This window comes from Salvelinus sp. IW2-2015, linkage group LG20 (assembly GCF_002910315.2).
Source record: "Salvelinus sp. IW2-2015 linkage group LG20, ASM291031v2, whole genome shotgun sequence".
Classification (NCBI taxonomy): domain Eukaryota; kingdom Metazoa; phylum Chordata; class Actinopteri; order Salmoniformes; family Salmonidae; genus Salvelinus; species Salvelinus sp. IW2-2015.
Window position 1 is genome coordinate 37,603,744 of NC_036860.1, and position 18,998 is coordinate 37,622,741.

Below are 18,998 nucleotides of genomic sequence, written 5' to 3' on the forward strand. Positions count from 1 at the left end.
TAGGATGATTGCAGAGCACCCTGACTCAGAATGTCAGGATGTTCATTTTCAAGCTCACAAACTACATTCCTTTGCTGTGATCAGGCTTCAGCGATATACCATGTATACCATATATTGGGTATTTGGAAATAGCCACAAGATGGTTTTTCAATACCGCCAATACCGTTAACTATTCCTTTGAAGTTTTTAAATACGTTTTTATATTTGTAGCTAGATTTTAAGTAGATAGGAGATAAAGCAGATCACGTTCTTCATTTAACCTGTCACATTATTTTACATTATGAAACTTACCATAGTTCCCCCGAACTGTTGAGCCAGACACGTGTTTGTTTGTAAATAGCACAACAGGAGATGGCGGGAGCAGGTGAGTCCAGCTGTGTATTGACGGGTCACATTTTATATGGCACGTCAACACTGTTTTTTTGCTTCAACAGAGTGATCAGGGAGCGCAATTATATTTTTCCTTTACAGTATATATATTAGTGCAACAAATTCGGCAGAAAATAGCTACATTTTCATCAGATGACAAAAGAAGTGCAAAGCTATTTAGCTGGAAGCCACACAAGTAAACAAGCTTACAAAAAAATCAAGGTATTTTTTGCAAAAACAATGCATGGCCATAATATTTGCAAAGTTTATCATAAAAGAATGTAGCCAGCTACATTTCCTAATGTTTTGCTTAATAAAAAGCATTTTAGATCTGCATTTAAGCAAGATAATTATTGTGACTTGTATCTTTTTTCTCTGCGTGAAAAATGCTGAATTTGCCATTAACGTGACTCCTAAGTTTAACTTGCTAGTTATCTAAGTAAGTGGTTGAATTAATAAGCAGATGGGGCATGATATAGTGTTAGCTTTCTGCCATGTTTGAGAAATCTGTACAGCTGCCAATGCTATCTTGATTTTCTTGCATTTTTTTCTCCTTTCCATTCTCGGCCCATCTGTCCCCCCCTCTTTTCCGAGCAGAGCAGGCAGGCCTGTTGCCCTAGCGATTCCAGACCCCACACAGACACAGCGTGTACATATGCTGAACCAGAGCCATTACTGTTCTTCCATCAGACAAGCACGCGGCAAAACATTGTTAATTTGCACAATGTCTCTTGTTCACATTCATTTGTAAATGTCCAAACTCACCAAAAATGACATTCGGTAGCTCCTTCCAATATACAGTACCAGTCAAAAGTTTGGACACACCTCCTCATTCAAGGGGTTTTATTTATTTTTACTATTTCCTACATTGTAGAATAATGGTGAAGACATCAAAACAATGAAATAACACATATGGAATCATGTAGTAACCAAAAAAAGTGTTAAACAAATCAAAATATATTTTATATTTGAGACTATTCAAAGTAGCCACCCTTTGCCTTGACGACAGCTTTGCACACTCTTGGCATTCTCTCAACCAGCTTCATGAGGTAGTTACCTGGAATGCATTTCAATTAACAGGTGTGCCTTGTTAAAATTTGATTTGTGGAATTTCTTTCCTTCTTAAGTCAATCAGGAACATAAATGCTTCACAGAGTTCAAGTAACAGACACATCTCAACATCAACTGTTCAGAGGAGACTGTGTGAATCAGGCCTTCATGGTCGAATTGCTTGGGCCAAGAAACATAAGCAATGGACATTAGACCAGTGGAAATCTGTCCTTTGGTCTGATGAGTCCAAATTTGAGAATTTTGGCTCCAACCGCTGTGTCTTTGTGAGACGCAGAGTAAGTGAACGGATTATGTGTGGTTCCCACCGTGAAGCATGGAGGAGGAAGTGTGATGGTGTGGGGGTGCTTTGCTGGTGACACTGTCTGTGATTTATTTAGAATTCAAGGCACACTTAACCAGCATGGCTACCACAGCATTCTGCAGCGATCTGCCATCACATCTGGTTTACGCTTAGTCTGGATACCGCCCAACCCTAGCTGTGATTTATTTGTTTAATTCTTGTCTCTCACTTTTGTCTCACATGATCTACTCAGCTCTCCTGTGTGAGTGAAGCAGAAGTGAAAGAGAAAACTTTACCGATTTCAATTCGATTGTTGACGATGCATTGATCTTTCTATCGATTTATGACATTCTGGTGAGCAAGGCTTTAAGTAGTATTCTAGATAAAATCAAGTAATGACAAAAGAGAATCTGCATGTATGTAATTATAGTGTCACACCCTGATCTGTTTCACATGTCTTGTGATTGTCTCCACCCCCTTCCAGGTGTCGCTTATTTCCCTGGTGTTTATATCCCTGTGTGTCCTGTCTCTCTGTGCAAGTTTGTCTTGTATGCCTTTCAAGTCAACCAGCGTTTTTCCCGTACTCCTGCTTCTATTCTCGTTTGCTAGTCCTCACAGTTTTTGACCCTTGCCTGTTTTCTGGACTCCGTACCCGCCTGCCTGACCATTCTTCCTGCCACTCTGTACCTCCTGGACTCCTGAACTGGTTTTGACCTTTTGCGTGTCCACGACCATTCTCTTGCCTACCCCTTTCGGATTGTTTAATAAATATCAAGACTCAAACCATCTGCATCTGGGTCTCGCCTTGTGCCCTTATATATAGACAAGTTGACTAACAAATAGCTTACCAAATGTCAAAAAATATAAGCATAAAAATAGCTACACATAGCTACACAAATAGCAACACTTTTCCGAATTTTTTTTTGTTGAATTATTTTAAACAAGTTTTTTTTTTCATTTCACCTCACCAATTGTGACTATTTTGTGTATGTCCATTACATGAAATAAAAATAAAAATCAATTTAAATTATAGGTTGTAATGCAACAAAATAGGAAAAATGAAAGGGGGATGAATACTTTTGCAAGGCACTGTATACTTTGTCATGATGATATAAATGGATGGATGTGTTCTAGATGGGTATGCACATACCATCTATTGGCTGATTTGGTGATCTAGAGTGCAGGTAATTGTTTTAAAAGCGTTATTAAATGTTATAGTGTGTTATCCCCTATCTACTATTACGAGAACCATGTAGCTATGATGTGCTCGTACACAATTTCCTGATTTCGCAGATGGACCACATAGAATTTAAATCATGGAGGAAACAATTATTTTACCCACTGATAGAACATAGGCTTTCACCAAATTGACAGGAGTTTCATGATTTTTATTTCTGGGGTTGGATTATCCCTTCAATGTCTTCCATCTCTAAGCAAGCTGCATTACTCAATAGGTCTTCACCTTGAGCCAAAACACAGTCTAACAGTTAGACTCTAACCCTCTGCGATTGCTTGCCTCAGGAATTCTTCCTTTTTTCCCACAATTTTCCCCCGTCTTTTCCCCGTCGTCAGGCCAAATGAGAATCAGATGTTTTGTGGAGGAAGGAAGGACTCCCACCCATCCTGCTTTGCTGGTGCAGCTGGGGTGTTGGTACAGTGTGTGTGTGTGTGTTGTGTTGGTTCTGTGTTGTTGTGTATGTGTGTGTGTGTGTGTGTGTGTGTGTGTGTGTGTGTGTGTGGTGTGTGTGTGTGTGTGTGTGTGTGTGTGTGTGTGTGTGTGTGTGTGTGTGTGTGCTGTGTGTGTGTGTGTGTGTGTGTGTGTGTGTGGTGGCAGGAAGGTGAACATTCCACCCTCCTTCCATCATTGGACAGCTGCTAAGGCTGTAGAAAGGGAGAAAAGGGGAGAAACGACGGGCTACAAAACATGCTGGTTGTACACAAGGATCAGTTTAAATCTGCTGGTTTTGAGATTTCCTATCTGTACATAATATGGATAAGTTTGTCTAAACATCAAAATAGTTAACTGATTTAAACACGTGGAGCTGAACAGCCCCTGCTTCAGCCCGACTCATGAAGAGTAACATTTTTCTGAGTTTCACCCATGAGGCTCAGGATTCAGGAAGAGGGGTTTAAAGCTTCCTCTACTGAGCGGCTGCTGCTCTGCTAAAGCTAAGAGTTCTCACATACCCTACTGGTGCAGCTCTACTATTGTTCTGTCAACAGCATGACTCTGCTAAGCAAAGACAAGGCCCCTTTCCACCTCCCAAAATCCCCTGACAACTGTTCAGTTTCCTGCTGGCATTGATGCGCCCAATATTTACCATGACCATTAGCTGGTGAGCATGCACACAGTTACAGCAGAGAAAACCGAGCCTGAGTAGTGGGCCACCTGCCTTCAGAGGCTTTTGGAAACCGTTCTCTACAGTCATGTGAAACTTTCCCTTGTATTTGAACTACCTGATAGCAGCAGGCAAAAGGCCTGACAAATAGATTTGCTGCACCACTTGGCAGTAGTGTAAAGTACTTAAGTAGGTTTTGGGGTATCTGCACTTTTTCTTTACTATTTATATTTTTGACAACTTTTACTCCACTACATTCCTAAAGAAAATAATGTACTTTTTACTCCATACATTTTTCCTGACACCCAAAAGTACTCGTTACATTTTGAATGCTTAGCAGGACAGGAATTGTATAATTCACACACTTATCAAGAGAACATCCCTGGTCATCCCTACTGCCTCTGATCTGGCAGACTCACTAAACACAAATACTTTGTTTGTGAATTTTGTGTGTTGAACTGTGCCCCTGGCTATCTGTACATTTAAAAAAAACTTGAAAATCGCGTTGTCTGGTTTGTAATGAGGGCCACTGCGGACTAAACCATGCAATTACTCAGCCCGATGAGGTTAGAGTGATTGCTCTTCTTTGGGTGCTGAGGTTCCTGCCGTTCCCTTTGGCCTCGTGGGTAGCTAAACAAGATGCATGAACAGTACCATATCTATGAAAAATGATTTTATACTGTATTCTGTTTATATTTCTGTCTGTTTGAATAACATATTCTTTGGTTCAGCGAGCCAAAGATGACTCTGAGATGTGTAAGTCTGTCTGACTGTGAGAAAACAGTCAGTTTCTTACACAGCCAAGAAGAAAACATTTTCATCGACGGGGCTGTAGTGGAGCAGTTTGAGAACTTCAAGTTCCTTGGTGTACACATCACCAACAAACTAACATGGTCCAAGCACACCAAGACAGTCGAGAAGAGGGCACGACAAAACCTATTCCCCCTCAGGAGACTGAAAAGATTTGTCATGGGTCCTCAGATCCTCAAAAGGTTCTACAGCTGCACCATCGAGAGCATCCTGACTGGTTGCATCACTGCCTGGCATAGCTGCTCGGCTTCCGACCGCAAGGCACTACAGAGGGTAGTGCGTATGGCTCAGTACATCACTGGGGCCAAGCTTCCTGCCATCCAGGACCTCTACACCAAGCGGTGTCAGAGGAAGGCCCTAAAAATTGTCAAAAACTCCAGTCACACTAGTCGTAGACTGTTCTCTCTGCTACCTCACGGCAAGCGGTACCGGAGTGCCAAGTCTAGGTCCAAGAGGCTTCTAAACAGTTTCTACCCCCAAGCCATAAGACTCCTGAACATCTAATCAAATGGCCACCCAGACTATTCGCATTGCACCCCCCCCAACCCCTTTACACCGCTGCTACTCTCTGTTGTTATCATCTATGCATAGTCACTTTAATAACTCTCCCTACATGTATATATTACCTCAACTAACCGGTGCCCCCACACATTGACTCTGTACCGGTACCCCCCTGTGTATAGTCTCACTATTGTTATTTTACTGCTGCTGTTTAATTACTTGTTACTTTTATTGCTTATTCTTACTCATATTTTTTTTTAACTGTATTGTTGGTTAAGTAAGTAAGCATTTCACTGTAAGGTGCTGTTGTACTCGGCGCATGTGACTAATAAAATGAGATTTTAACAGGGAGGAACACAATAATATTTCATCATTTTGGCCAAATGGAATATAAAAAAACAGCTTCCTTAGTAGAGTTCACTGTTCGAGAAGTGAAACAGGCTCATGTGGAGCAGGACTTCTATTTCATACCTGCTCCAGTGGTTATTCTTGGCTAGTGTTGAAAGTGGGGTGAAACAGCCAGGTGGGAACCCCTTGGCCTGAGCTCACCTATGGGGATACGATAGCTCTGTTACACCCCCACCTCTGGCTCCAACCCTCACACCCATGAGGGGGACGGGATGGGAGAGGGGTGGACCATGGTTTGGATCCCAACAATGCCAGCAGATTTCACCCAGCCAACCAGTCATATAGGATAACAATCCACACAAGAGGTTGTGACACTGTTCATCGCTGCCTCATAAATTAAACACAGTGGACATTAGGGTGTGTTGTTATGGAACCTTGTTGCTCTGGGATGTGTTTCCACCGACACAAAGGCACACGCCCTGGGGTTGTTTGAATGTTATTAATAAACCATTTGCAGCTTACATAAAAAATGGTCTGCTAGAACAGCTCATCAAAACCTCATTCCCTGGTCTATGATCACACCACACACAGACAATAAGACATATATTTACATACATTCTTATCCAGATGTCTGTGTATATTCTTAATCCTGACTCATGGTGGACAGCATTATTCCCTGAACATCTGGTAACAGAAAAGAAACAAAGACAGTCTTCCCTTCCTTTCTCCTCTGTCTCTCTTGGGCACATGTAGACTCACCGAGCCGGCTCTGTTTTTCCCAACAGTTGGTTGCCAGATTGGCCAGCTCCTTGTATTTCTCGGCCAGCTGGAGTTTTCCGTTGTTGAGGCGGGGTCGCCTGGCGATGCTCTCCTCGGCCAAGCTCCGGTTGGAGGTCAGCAGGATCTCTCTGTCCACCTGCAGCGCCTGAAACTGGAGACAAACATGGCATCAGGACCCTGAGGATGTACAGCTCAGCACACTCAAAGAAAAGGTCAATTGATTAACTAAAACAATAGCAGACTATGATGATGGCGTGCCATGTTTAAAATAGTATTCCAGTAATACTGGTGTATCAACCCACATACAACATCTTGATAAACAGGAGTTTAACGTTGGCATTACAGTTGAAAAGTACTTATTTATTTAGCTATTTAGAGATTGATGTTTACAAATCTGCTCAACTGAGAATGTATAGTTAATCAAATATTTGTCAAGCAACAACAGATCTTCAAGGCTAACCTCACTCTGCATGAAATGCTCTACACATTGAGATTGAAATGTAGTGAGCTGGAACACTTTGTCTCATAGGGTTTGAGCAGAGAAAGCAACAGCAAGGGGATTAGTCAAAGGGGAAAGTATGAAACTGTGAGAAACAACAGAGTCATTGGGGGTTAGAAACACAGGAAGGAACAAGGGTGTATATACAATACATACATGCTAGACGGCCAGTTAAGTTAAGAACAAAACGTGTTCCGTGGTGTGAACTTCAGTCAGTAAGTCTATGCTACATATTGAATGTATGAAAAGATGTTCTCAGCCAGGCTAAAGAAAGCTGAGGGCACATAATACTAAGAGCAACTCAGCCAGTCTCAAATCTACTTTCATGTGATGGTTAAGTAAAGATGTGTTAAACAAGATAAATAAAAGTTGGTGTTAAAAAAAAATACTTTTAGGCCACATTCCCAAAACCAATGTGACTTTCCACGTCTGGCAAACAGCGGACTGAATTCCTGGTCAAGAGCCTTGCTCATGTTACACATGGACAGCATGGCTACGCTTGTGGCTTTGTCATACACACTGGGAGCATTCAGTTGATGACTTGGCATGAGTGAAGTCCAATTTTGCTTACTTCACATATCAGCCCTTTAAAGTTGTTTAAAAACCAAACTCAGGACTAAATTCAGGCTATTGCTTACACTTTCATCAATCTTCATACCACAAGCAAGAACATTCATATATGCACAGTAATTAACAGTGACAGTTCCGCAGACTAAGGCTTCAATTAAGCAAAAATCCATTTAGCATTTAAGTAAGCATCCATATATGGCAATAACCCCCAAACTGAAGGACAATTAGAAATGATGCATTGAGAACTATTCCATTTAATAAAGGGCTAGCCCCAACGGTCAGGAACTAATGGCGTGTCCAGTGGCTTTTTTACTATGCATCGCTCTGGACCAAATTAGAAAGATGATGAAGAGATTCTGTGGCCTGTCATTGGGGGCTCCCATCCAGTTTGTTCCCAAAACGACACAAAAGGCTCCTTCAAGATGAATCCAACAGCCACCGGCAACCTTTAGCTATGGAGCTCAGGAGGAATTCAAAAATGTCGTCATGGAAGACATTTGCATAGCATAGACAGGACAGCAAACCACAAACCCCACTGTTAACTTCAATTGTCTGAGGCCAAAAGAGCATGGAGGTTTTATAAGGATTCACTGTTTTCCATCTGCCTCAAGTGAAATTATTAGGTTTTTTTAGCTGCCAATTTCACAGTGTAAAACTCAGGATATTGTTAACTCTGGCTGAGCTCACCAAAGCATAGAGGATTAATGATTTATTTCTTCAATGAATATGAGATTCTTGCCTCACATGATATTCTGCTTTAAGACCAAAACACAGTTTAGCTGTATCCATGTGGAAAGCCTCCACTTGAAATTATTTGCTTACAGGAATGTGAGAATTTATGTTCATTGCGTCATTTCTACAATCAAACACACAACAAAGTTTGTCTGTTGAAAGTGATTGAGACTGAGAAATAGCCAAGGAGGAAAAGCTTCTCAGTGACATCAGAAAGTGGGGTAAGTTACTGAGTCACAGTCACTAATAGTGATCTTTGTCACTGATGTAGTGGGGGTGCATTGAGTTTTCTTGCAGCTTGAATTATGGATTTGAAATGCTCAGTCAAATCAAATCAAATGTTATTGGTCGCATACACATATTTAACAGGTGTTCTTCCGGGTGCAGCGAAATGCTTATGTTCCTAGCTCCAACAGTGCAGTTACATCTAACAATACAAAACACGCAAATATAAAGTAAAATAATGGAATTAAGAAATATACAAATATTAGGATGAGCAATATCAGAATCCAGAATATAAATATATATGTATATGATGGGATGTATAGACATTATGGACAGTACATGTCATATACAGTGCCTTCGGAAAGTATTAAGACCCCTTGACTTTTTCCACATTTTGTTACGTTACAGCCTTATTCTAAAAATGATTAAATAGTTTTTTCCACACACAATATCCCATAATGACAAAGCGAAAATTGTTTTTTTTACATTTTTGCAAATGCATTAGAAATAAAAAAAACTGAAATATCACATTTACATAAGTGTTCAGATCCTTTACTCAGTACTTTGTTGAAGCACCTTTAGCAGCGATTACAGCATCAAGTCTTCTTGGGTATGACGCTACAAGCTTAGCACAACTGTATTTGGGGAGTTTCTCCCATTCTTCTCTGCAGATCCTCTCAAGCTCTGTCAGGTTGCATGGGGAACGTTGCTGCACAGCTATTTTCAGGTCTCTCCAAAGATGTTTGATCGGGTTCAAGTCCGGGCTCTGGCTGGGCCACTCAAGGACATTAAGAGACCTGTCCCAAAAACACTCCTGCATTGTCTTGGCTGTGTGCTTAGGGTTGTTGTCCTGTTGGAAGGTGAACCATGGCACCAGTCTGAGGTCCTGAGTGCTCTGGAGCAGGTTTTCATCAAGGATCACTCTGTACTTAGCTCTGTTCACTTTGCCTCGATCTTGACTAGTCTCCCAGTCTCTTAGGCTGAAAAACATGCCCACAGCATGATGCTGCCACCACCATGTTTCACCGTAGGGATGGTGCCAGGTTTCCTCCAGACGTGACGCTAGGCATTCAGGCCAAAGACTTCAATCTTGGATTCCTCAGACTAGAAAATCTTGTTTCTCATGGTCAGAGAGTCTTTAGGTGCCTTTTGGCAAACTCCAAGCGGGCTGTCATGTGCCTTTTACTGAGGAGTGGCTTCCGTCTGCCCACTCTACCATCTAGGCCTGATTGGTGGAGTGCTGCAGAGATGGTTGTCCTTCTGGAATGTTCTCCCATCTCCACAGAGGAACTCTAGAGCTCTGTCAGAGTGACCATTGGGTACTTGGTCACCTCCCTGACCAAGGCCCTTCTCCCCCGATTGCTCAGTTTGGTCTGGCGGCCAGGAAGAGTCTTGGTGGTTCCAAACTTCTTCCATTGGCGAATGATAGAGGCCACTGTGTTCTTGGGGACCTTCAATGGTGCAGACATTTTTTGGTACCCTTCCCCAGATCTGTGCCTCGACACAATCCTGTCTCGGAGCTCTACAGACAATTCCTTCGACCTCATGGCTTGGTTTTTGCTCTGACATGCACTGTCAACTGTGGGACCTTATATAGACAGATGTGTGCCTTTCCAAATCATGTCCAATCAATTGAATTTACCACACGTGGATGCCAATCAAGTTGTAGAAACATCTCAAGGATGATGCAACCCCTATTACGAGCCTGTTCAACCTCTCTTTCGTATCGTCTGAGATCCCTAAAGATTGGAAAGCTGCCGCGGTCATCCCCCTCTTCAAAGGGGGAGACACTCTAGACCCAAACTGTTATGTACTTATATCCATCCTGCCCTGCCTTTCAAAAGTCTTCGAAAGCCAAGTTAACAAACAGATCACTGACCATTTCGAATGGCCTTCAACTGCTCTTAAATCCTAGTAAAACGAAATACATGCTCTCCAACCGATTGCTGCCCGCACCTGCCCGCCTAGCATCACTACTCTGGACGGTTCTGACTTAGAATATGTGGACAACTACAAATACCTAGGTGTCTGGCTAGACTGTAAACTCTCCTTCCAGACTCACATTAAGCATCTCCAATCCAAAATTAAATCTAGAATTGGCTTGCTATTTCGCATAGAAGCCTCCTTCACTCATGCTGCCAATCATACCCTCGTAAAACTGACTATCTTACCGATTCTTGACTTTGGCGATGTCATTTACAAAATAGCCTCCAACACTCTACTCAGCAAATTGGATGTAGTCTATCACAGTGTCATCCATTTTGTCACAAAAGCCCCATATACTACCCACCACTGCGACTTGTATGCTCTCGTTGGCTGGTCCTCGCTACATATTCGTCGCCAAACCCACTGGCTCCAGGTCATCTATAAGTCTTTGCTAGGTAAAGCCCCGCTCACTGGTCTCCATAGCAACACCCACCCGTATTGCGCGCTTCAGCAGGTATATTTCACTGGTCATCCCCAAAGCCAACACCTCCTTTGGCCGCCTTTCCTTCCAGTTCTCTGCTGCCAATGACTGGAATGAATTGCAAAAATCACTGAAGTTGGAGACTTATATCTCCCTCACTAACTTTAAGCATCAGCTGTCAGAGCAGCTTACTGTACCTGTACACAGCCCATCTGTAAATAGCACACCCAACTACTTCATCCCATATTATAAATTGTTTTGCTCTTTTGCACCCCAGTATCTCTACTTGCACATCATCATCTGCACATCTATCACTCCAGTGTTAATGCTAAATTGTAATTATTTCACCACTATAGCCTATTTATTGCCCTACCTACATAACCTTACTACATTTGCACACACTGTACATAGATCTATTGTGTTTTTGACTGTACGTTTGTTTATCCCATGTGTAACTCTGTGTTGTTGTTTTTGTCGCACTGCTTTGTTTTATCTTGGCCAGGTCGCAGTTGTAAATGAGAACTTGTTCTCAACTGGCCTACCTGGTTAAATAAAGGTGAAATAAAATAATAAATGATCAATGGAAACAGGATGCACCTGAGCTCAATTTTGAGTCTCATAGTAAAGGCTCTGAATATTTATGTAAATAAAGTATTTCTGTTTACTATTTAGAATACATTTCTAAAAAACTGTTTTCCCTTTGTCATTTTGGGGTATTGTGTGTAGATCTTTTTTTAATTTAATATATTTTCGAATAAGGCTGTAACGTAACAAAATGTGGAAACCGTCAAGGGGTCTGACTACTTCCCAAAGGCACTGTATATGTAGTATATGTAGGATAGAATAGTGCATGTCCAGCAATAGAATATAAATATGAAGTGGGTAAAACAGTATGTAAACATTATTAAAGTGACCAGTGTTCCATGACTATGTACATAGAGCAGAAATCTCTCTGTGTACCGGGTGGTAGCTGGCTAGTGACAGTGACTAAAGTTCAGGGCATGGTCCTGGCTCAACTGTGGTTTCTTTCAACTTCAAAATGTACGAATAACCTTCACTTCTCGACTGAAACCACATGAGCTTGTTGCAACAGGAAACTGAAGTGACTGCCACTCCCCAACCAGAGCAAATCAGAAACCACTGATCCAATCATAGTGGTCTCTGAGCAAAGGTGCGTTGTATGCCTCACACCTCCCAAAATGGAAGGGTAGATAAAGTCTTCTTCGGATTGAATGTTTCCATTTCCGCAAGCTGAAACCACAGAGCAAAATGTTAGATAATACTTCTGTAATTGGAGGCAGTTAATGTACAGGGAATGAGAGAACATTTCACACTGCCCGCCTTATCTGAAAAGAAAGTCCAAGACTTCTGGATCAGGGTGAGAATCAATTACTAATTAAATGCTTCTCTCGGCAGTCAGCATGAAGACGTCTGTTTCTAACTTTGGCCAACTTCAAAACTATATCATTGCTCCCGGGAATCCAGTTCAGTGGAAAGTGTCTGGCTGGACATATGAGGCTTTTTAGAAACACTCCACTGTAATAATCATAGAAACTTTGTGGGTCCAAAATACATTTCTTTCCCCAATACTTAAAACCGTAATCGTCTCAGACTTTGAGGTTCATGAAGCACATAGAAAAAAGTATTTCAGTTAGCTATGATGGGCTGACATACCAGCGAGTCTTTAAGCTGGGTTCTTTCATTATTAATCAAATGGAGGAAAATAAGAAGTCTTAGAAATAGGGACTTAATAACAAGGGCCCCCATCCTCAAATGAATAAAGGGGCGTTCTCAGAACTGCTTAAGACCCAGCCCTCTCCCTCAGCATCATCAAGAGACTTGGCCATGTAAGAATGCTGTTCATCGACTACTGCTTAGCCTTCAACAACATAGTGCCCTCCAACTTCATCACTAAGCTCGGGGCCCTGGGTCTGAACCCCGTCATGTGCAACTGGGACCTGGACTCCCCGACGGGCCAATCCCATCGTGTTGAAGATAGGCAACAACACCTCCGCTACGCTGATCCTCAACACGTGGGCCCCACAAGGGTGTGTGCTCAGCCCCCTCCTGTACTCCTTTTCACCCAATCATCAAGTTTATGGATGACACAACACTGGTAGGCCTGATTACCAACAACGACGAGACCGCCTACAGGGAGGAGGTGATGGCCCTGGCGGAGTGTTGACAGGAAAATAACCTCTCCCTCAACATCAACAAAATGAAGGAGCTGATCGTGGACTTCAGGAGACAGCTGAGGGGGCATGCCCACATCCACATCGAAGGGGAGAGCATGAAAAGCTTCAAGTGCCTCGGCGTGCACATCACAGGCAACCTGAAATTGTCACGCCTGATGCACCTATACTGCGCCAGGCTGCCTTTCATAATGCACACCTGTCACCATCATTACGAGCATCAGCGCTCATTGAACTCACCTGGACTACTTCACGTTTTGATTGCCTTCCCTATATCTTTCTGTTTCCTCTGTTTCATCCCCGTGTCAGCATTATTGTCGTTTCCCCTGTCCAGACGCTGTCCGTATTCTGTTCCTGTCCGTGGTTATTGAATGTTCATTCCCTGTACTAGAGGTCGACCGATTAATTGGAATGGCCGATTAATTGGGGCCGATTTCAAGTTTTCATAACAATCAGATTTTTTATTTTTTTACACCTTTATTTAATCTTTATTTAACTATGCAAGTCAGTTAAGAACACATTCTTCTTTTCAATGACGGCCTAGGAACGGTGGGTTAACTGCCTCGTTCAGGGGCAGAACGCAAGATTTTTACCTTGTCAGCTCGGGGGATTCAATCTTGCAACTTTACAGATAACTAGTCCAACGCTCTAACCACCTGATTACATTGCACTCCACGAGGAGCCTGCCTGTTACGCGAATAAAGTAAGCCAAGGTAAGTTGCTAGCTAGCATTAAACTTATCTTATAAAAAACAATCAATCATAATCACTAGTTAACTACACATGGTTGATGATATTACTAATATATCTAGCGTGTCCTGCGTTGCATATAATCGATGCGGTGCGTTTCGTTGCTCCAATGTGTACCTAACCATAAACATCAATGCCTTTCTTAAAATCAATACACAGAAGTATATATTTTTAGACCTGCATAAAAGAAATCTAGCTAAAAGAAATCCAGGTTAGCAGGCAATATTAACCAGGTGAAATTGTGTCACTTCTCTTGCATTCATTGCACGCAGAGTCAGTGTATATGCAACAGTTTGGGCCGCCTAAATCGCCAGAATTGTATGTAATTATGACATAACATTGAAGGTTGTGCAACGTAACAGGAATATTTAGACTTATGGATGCCACCAGTTCCGTATTTCACTGAAAGAATAAACGTCTTGTTTTCGAGATGATAGTTTCCGGATTCGACCATATTAATGACCAAAGGCTCGTATTTCTGTGTGTTATTATGTTATAACTAAGTCTATGATTTGATAGAGCAGTCTGACTGAGCGGTGGTAGGCAGCAGCAGGCTCGTAAGCATTCATTCAAACAGCACTTTCGTGCGTTTTGCCAGCAGCTCTTCGTTGTGCTTCAAGCATTGCGCTGTTTATGACTTCATGCCTATCAACTCCCGAGATTAGGCTGGTGTAACCGATGTGAAATGGCTAGCTAGTTAGCGGGATGCGCGCTAATAGCGTTTCAAACGTCACTCGCTCTGAGACTTGCAGTGGTTGTTCCACTTGCGCTGCATGGGTAATGCTGCTTCGAGGGTGGCTGTTGTCGATGTGTTCCTGGTTCGAGCCCAGGTAGGAGCGAGGAGAGGGACGGAAGCTATACTGTTACTCTGGCAATACTAAAGTGCCTATAAGAACATCCAATAGTCAAAGGTTAATGAAATACAAATGGTATAGAGAGAAATAGTCCTATAATTCCTATAATAACTACAACCTAAAACTTCTTACCTGGGAATATTGAAGACTCATGTTAAAAGGATCCATCAGCTTTCATATGTTCTCATGTTCTGAGCAAGGAACTTAAACGTTAGCTTTCTTACATGGCACATATTGCACTTTTACTTTCTTCTCCAACACTTTGTTTTTGCATTATTTAAACCAAATTGAACATGTTTCATCATTTATTTGAGGCTAAATTGATTTTATTGATGTATTATATTAAGTTAAAATAAGTGTTCATTCAGTATTGTTGTAATTGTCATTATTATAAATACATTTAAAAAATTGTCCGATTAATCGGTATCGGCTTTTTTTGGTCCTCTAATAATCGGTATCGGTATCGGCGTTGAAAAATCATAATCGGTCGACCTCTACCCTGTACCTGCTTCTCGTCTCCAGCATCAATCTTTACAGAAATGGTCCATCCACACAGACAGTGTGGTGAAGAAATTTGGCTTGGCCCCAAAGACCCTCACAACTTCTACAGATGCACCATTGAGAGCATCCAGGATTGCATCTGTAGAAGTTGTGAGGGTCTTTGGGGCCAAGCCAAATTTCTTCACCACACTGTCTGGACCATTTCTGTATTACCGCCTGGAATGGCAATGGCACCGTCCTCAACTGCAGGGCTCTCAAGAGGGTAGTGCGATCAGCCCAACACATCACCAGGGGCACACTGCTTGCCCTCCATGACATCTACAGCACCCTGTGTCACAGGATGGCCAAGAAGATCATCAAGGACCTCAGCCACCCGACCCACGGCCTACTCACCACGCTACCATCTAGAAGGCGGAGACAGTATAGGTGCATCAAAGCTAGGACTGAGAAACTGAAAAACTGCTTCTATTTCCAGGCCATTAGTCTGTTAAATAGTCACAACTGGCCAGCCTCCTCCCAGTACCTTGCCCTGAAGTTTAGTCACTGTTACTAGCTGGCTACCACCTGGTACTCAACCCTACACCTTAGAGACTGCTGCCCTATGTACATAGTAATTTAACACTGGTCACTTTAATAATGTAGACTCTGACTCTGACATTGCTCGTTCTAATATTTCTATATTTCTTAATACCTTTCTGTTTTTTTGTTGGATTTGCATGCATTGTTTGTATTGTTAGGCATTACTGACTGCACTGTTGGAGCTAGGAAAATAAGCATTCCGCTACACCCGCAATAACATCTGACAAATATGTGTATGCGACCAATAAAATTTGATTTAATTGGACAACTCACACTAAATTCTTCCGCTGCTCTGTCGTTTGAAACATACTTGTTAAAATATTTGATCAAGGTTTAAGACAAATGATTAAATAATTCTACCCGGAAACTTAACCATTAGGATTAGAGGTTATGTAGCATGGACAAGGAGTAATTAAAGCTGATAACCATTGGGGAAGAGAGGAATGTCTGTGTGTGCCGAAAGAAAACAAGAGACTCCTTAACCTATGTTTGTACCGATCCAGCTATAACTCTGGAGAGATATGATAAGACAGGGAGAGCCCCTCCAGGTTTCCCGTATCTGGGGGGGGGACTGGAACTGTCAGCTGAGTGGTAATAAACTGTGGTGAGACTTCAGGAGAAAATCCAAATATTAGTGTGTATGTATGTGCGTAGGTTAAGAGAATAGTATAAAGGGAACGTTTTTGTATATGCACGGTAAGAGCTCTCACAAATAAAATTGGATCTGACTAATTGTGAGATGGGAATTCTGTCTGTTTCATTTAAACCAGAACTTTACAACCTCTGGGTTTCAGACCTAAAAAGATAATTGCAATTTAATTACTAAATTACATAACAATACTTTAGTCTTTGAAGTCATTTGTGGTGATGAGGGTCACAAGGGGCATTGTACAAAACAAAGTAATCCGCGATTGGATCGTCTTTAACCAATCAGAGTATCGAAGCCAATGACGAATTTACCCATATGCGTTCTAGCTCTGGCCCAACCCATCAGGGAGGTACTCAGATCCAGACTCATTGCGGAGAAGAAACTAACGTCTGTGGGCGTGACATAGCGTTTGGCCAGAGCAAGGAGTCTGGGTAGCCAGGCAAGTAAGGACATGTAGATGTTTCAGACCACTGACTGACTGGATACACAAATGAGAAGTAGATCTCTGATTCATTGTTACAATGACCAAAAAAAACCTGTGGAGGATATACAACATTATAAATGCATAATCTAATGAAGAAGTGATGGCTTGAAATATGATTTCCGCTGATCTCAGTCACAAGTCACATGGAAAAAAAGACTGGCTTCAATTGGATCATGACTCTGGATATCACAGCTACGAATTTGATCTCATTTCAGACAGCTCTCTGAAATTACCTTTTTCCCTGAGAAACATCTCATCTGCCATTTGACTGCCAGCCAGTTGACACTTTTCAAAGTAAGGAATGATGGTAGACACTGACGTTGACATGAAAGTCATCAGGATAAAAAAAAATGTTTTTAAACATTCCACAGATGTTACCCAAGATACTGTGGGAACACTTTTCTCTTAAACTGTTCTTGACCAACTTTCTTTGTCAGGTCAAGATCTCGTTTAAATGATCTGGTGGGATGATACATTCTTTCCATACCAATTCATTGATGACTTAATCTAAACAAGAATATGCCCAACAGGCTAAATTAAACATTTTTCTGGATTACTTGTTGATTGCTTTTAAGAATATTGTAACTTTAAAATGTGTTCAAATTAAAATATATAAGCATGAAAAAGATTTTAAAACACATTTTGACTTGTGTGTGTTTGCTTTGAGGTTGGATTTCCTTTCTGTGTTACGAATCCTCCAAATGTGGGGTATTTGCTTCTTGCATTCCACTTCTGTATTCATTTTAATTGAGAATTAAATATTTAAAACACTCATTCCATGTAGTAATATAATGTGAATGTTAACATTTAGTCTAGTTATTAATTGTATATTGGGAGTATATTTGCCAATACTCAAATGCATTCAAACTTTCTAAACTGAGCCCCACTCGTTTTTGTATCTCGGCCAATATCCTGTCTCTTAAGCAGGAAACACACCGAGAATCTCTTTGCCGATAGATATCCCAGTGGAAGGCCGTTATTTCTCTTGCTAGAACAAAAGCGGTACCTGCTGCTTGCTGACCCGGTAGGAACAAATTCTTCCACTGATTCTACAGATGAGTCAGTCACACTTCATATGCAATGTAGGCTAGCTAAGTGCAGACAACACTAAGTATTTCCTCCAAGTAAGCTAACCACTATTGACATTATAATTAAATCACAATGGATTAGATAGTTTTCAGGAAACAGCTGCCAGTATTTATTATTATTTATTGTTTTTCACCCCTTTATTACCCAAATTTGTTGTATCCAATTGGTAGTTACAGTCTTGTCTCATCGCTGCAGCTCCCATATGGACTTGGGAGAGGCGAAGGTCGAGAGCCATGCGTCCCCCGAAACATGACCCCAATCAAGCAGTACTGCTTCTTGACACAATGCCCGCTTAACCCAGAAGCCAGTCACACCAATGTGTCGGAGGAAACACCGTACACCTGGCGACCATGTCAGCGTGCATGCGCCCAGCCCACCACAGGAGTCGCTAGAGCGCGATTGGACAAGGACATCCCTGCCGGACAAACCCTCCCCTAACCTGGACGATGCTGGGCCAATTGTTTGTGTAACAGTTTAACTTTAGTCCGTCCCCTCGCCCCGACCTGGGCGCGAACCAGGGACCCTCTGCACACATCAACAACGGTCACCCACGAAGCATCGTTACCCATCGCTCCACAAATGCCGCGGCCCTTGCAAAGCAAGGGGAACCACTACTTCAAGGTCTCAGATCAAGTGACGTCACCGATTGAAAGGCTATTAGCACGCACCACCGCTAACTAGCTAGCCATTTCACATCCGTTACATTTGCAGCCCCATGGGTCTTCCGGTCACGGCCGGCTGCGGTAGAGCCTGGACTCGAATCAGGATCTCTAGTAGCACAGCTAGCAAATGCGATGCAGTGCCTTAGACCACTGCGCCACTCGGGGGGCCCCAGCTGCCAGTGTTAGCTGCCGGGTTAGTGCAGTGTCCCTAGCTAGCTAGCTAGCTATGTTGTGCTAGCTAGTGAATATGCTAACATTAGCTAGCTAGCTAAACATTTGACTATGGGATAACACTGGCAGTATAGGTT

At 42.2% G+C, this 18,998-nt stretch overlaps 1 protein-coding gene across 1 annotated transcript in view; it reads right to left on the reverse strand.

The window, feature by feature from the left end:
* LOC111981644 (vacuolar protein sorting-associated protein 37D) overlaps positions 1 to 18,998 on the reverse strand; it is a 48,720-nt gene that overhangs the window by 22,119 nt on the left and 7,603 nt on the right. The window contains exon 2 of the mRNA XM_024013023.2: positions 6,478 to 6,649. Coding sequence (XP_023868791.1) covers positions 6,478 to 6,649 — 172 coding nt within the window. The remainder of the gene's footprint in view (positions 1 to 6,477; positions 6,650 to 18,998) is intronic.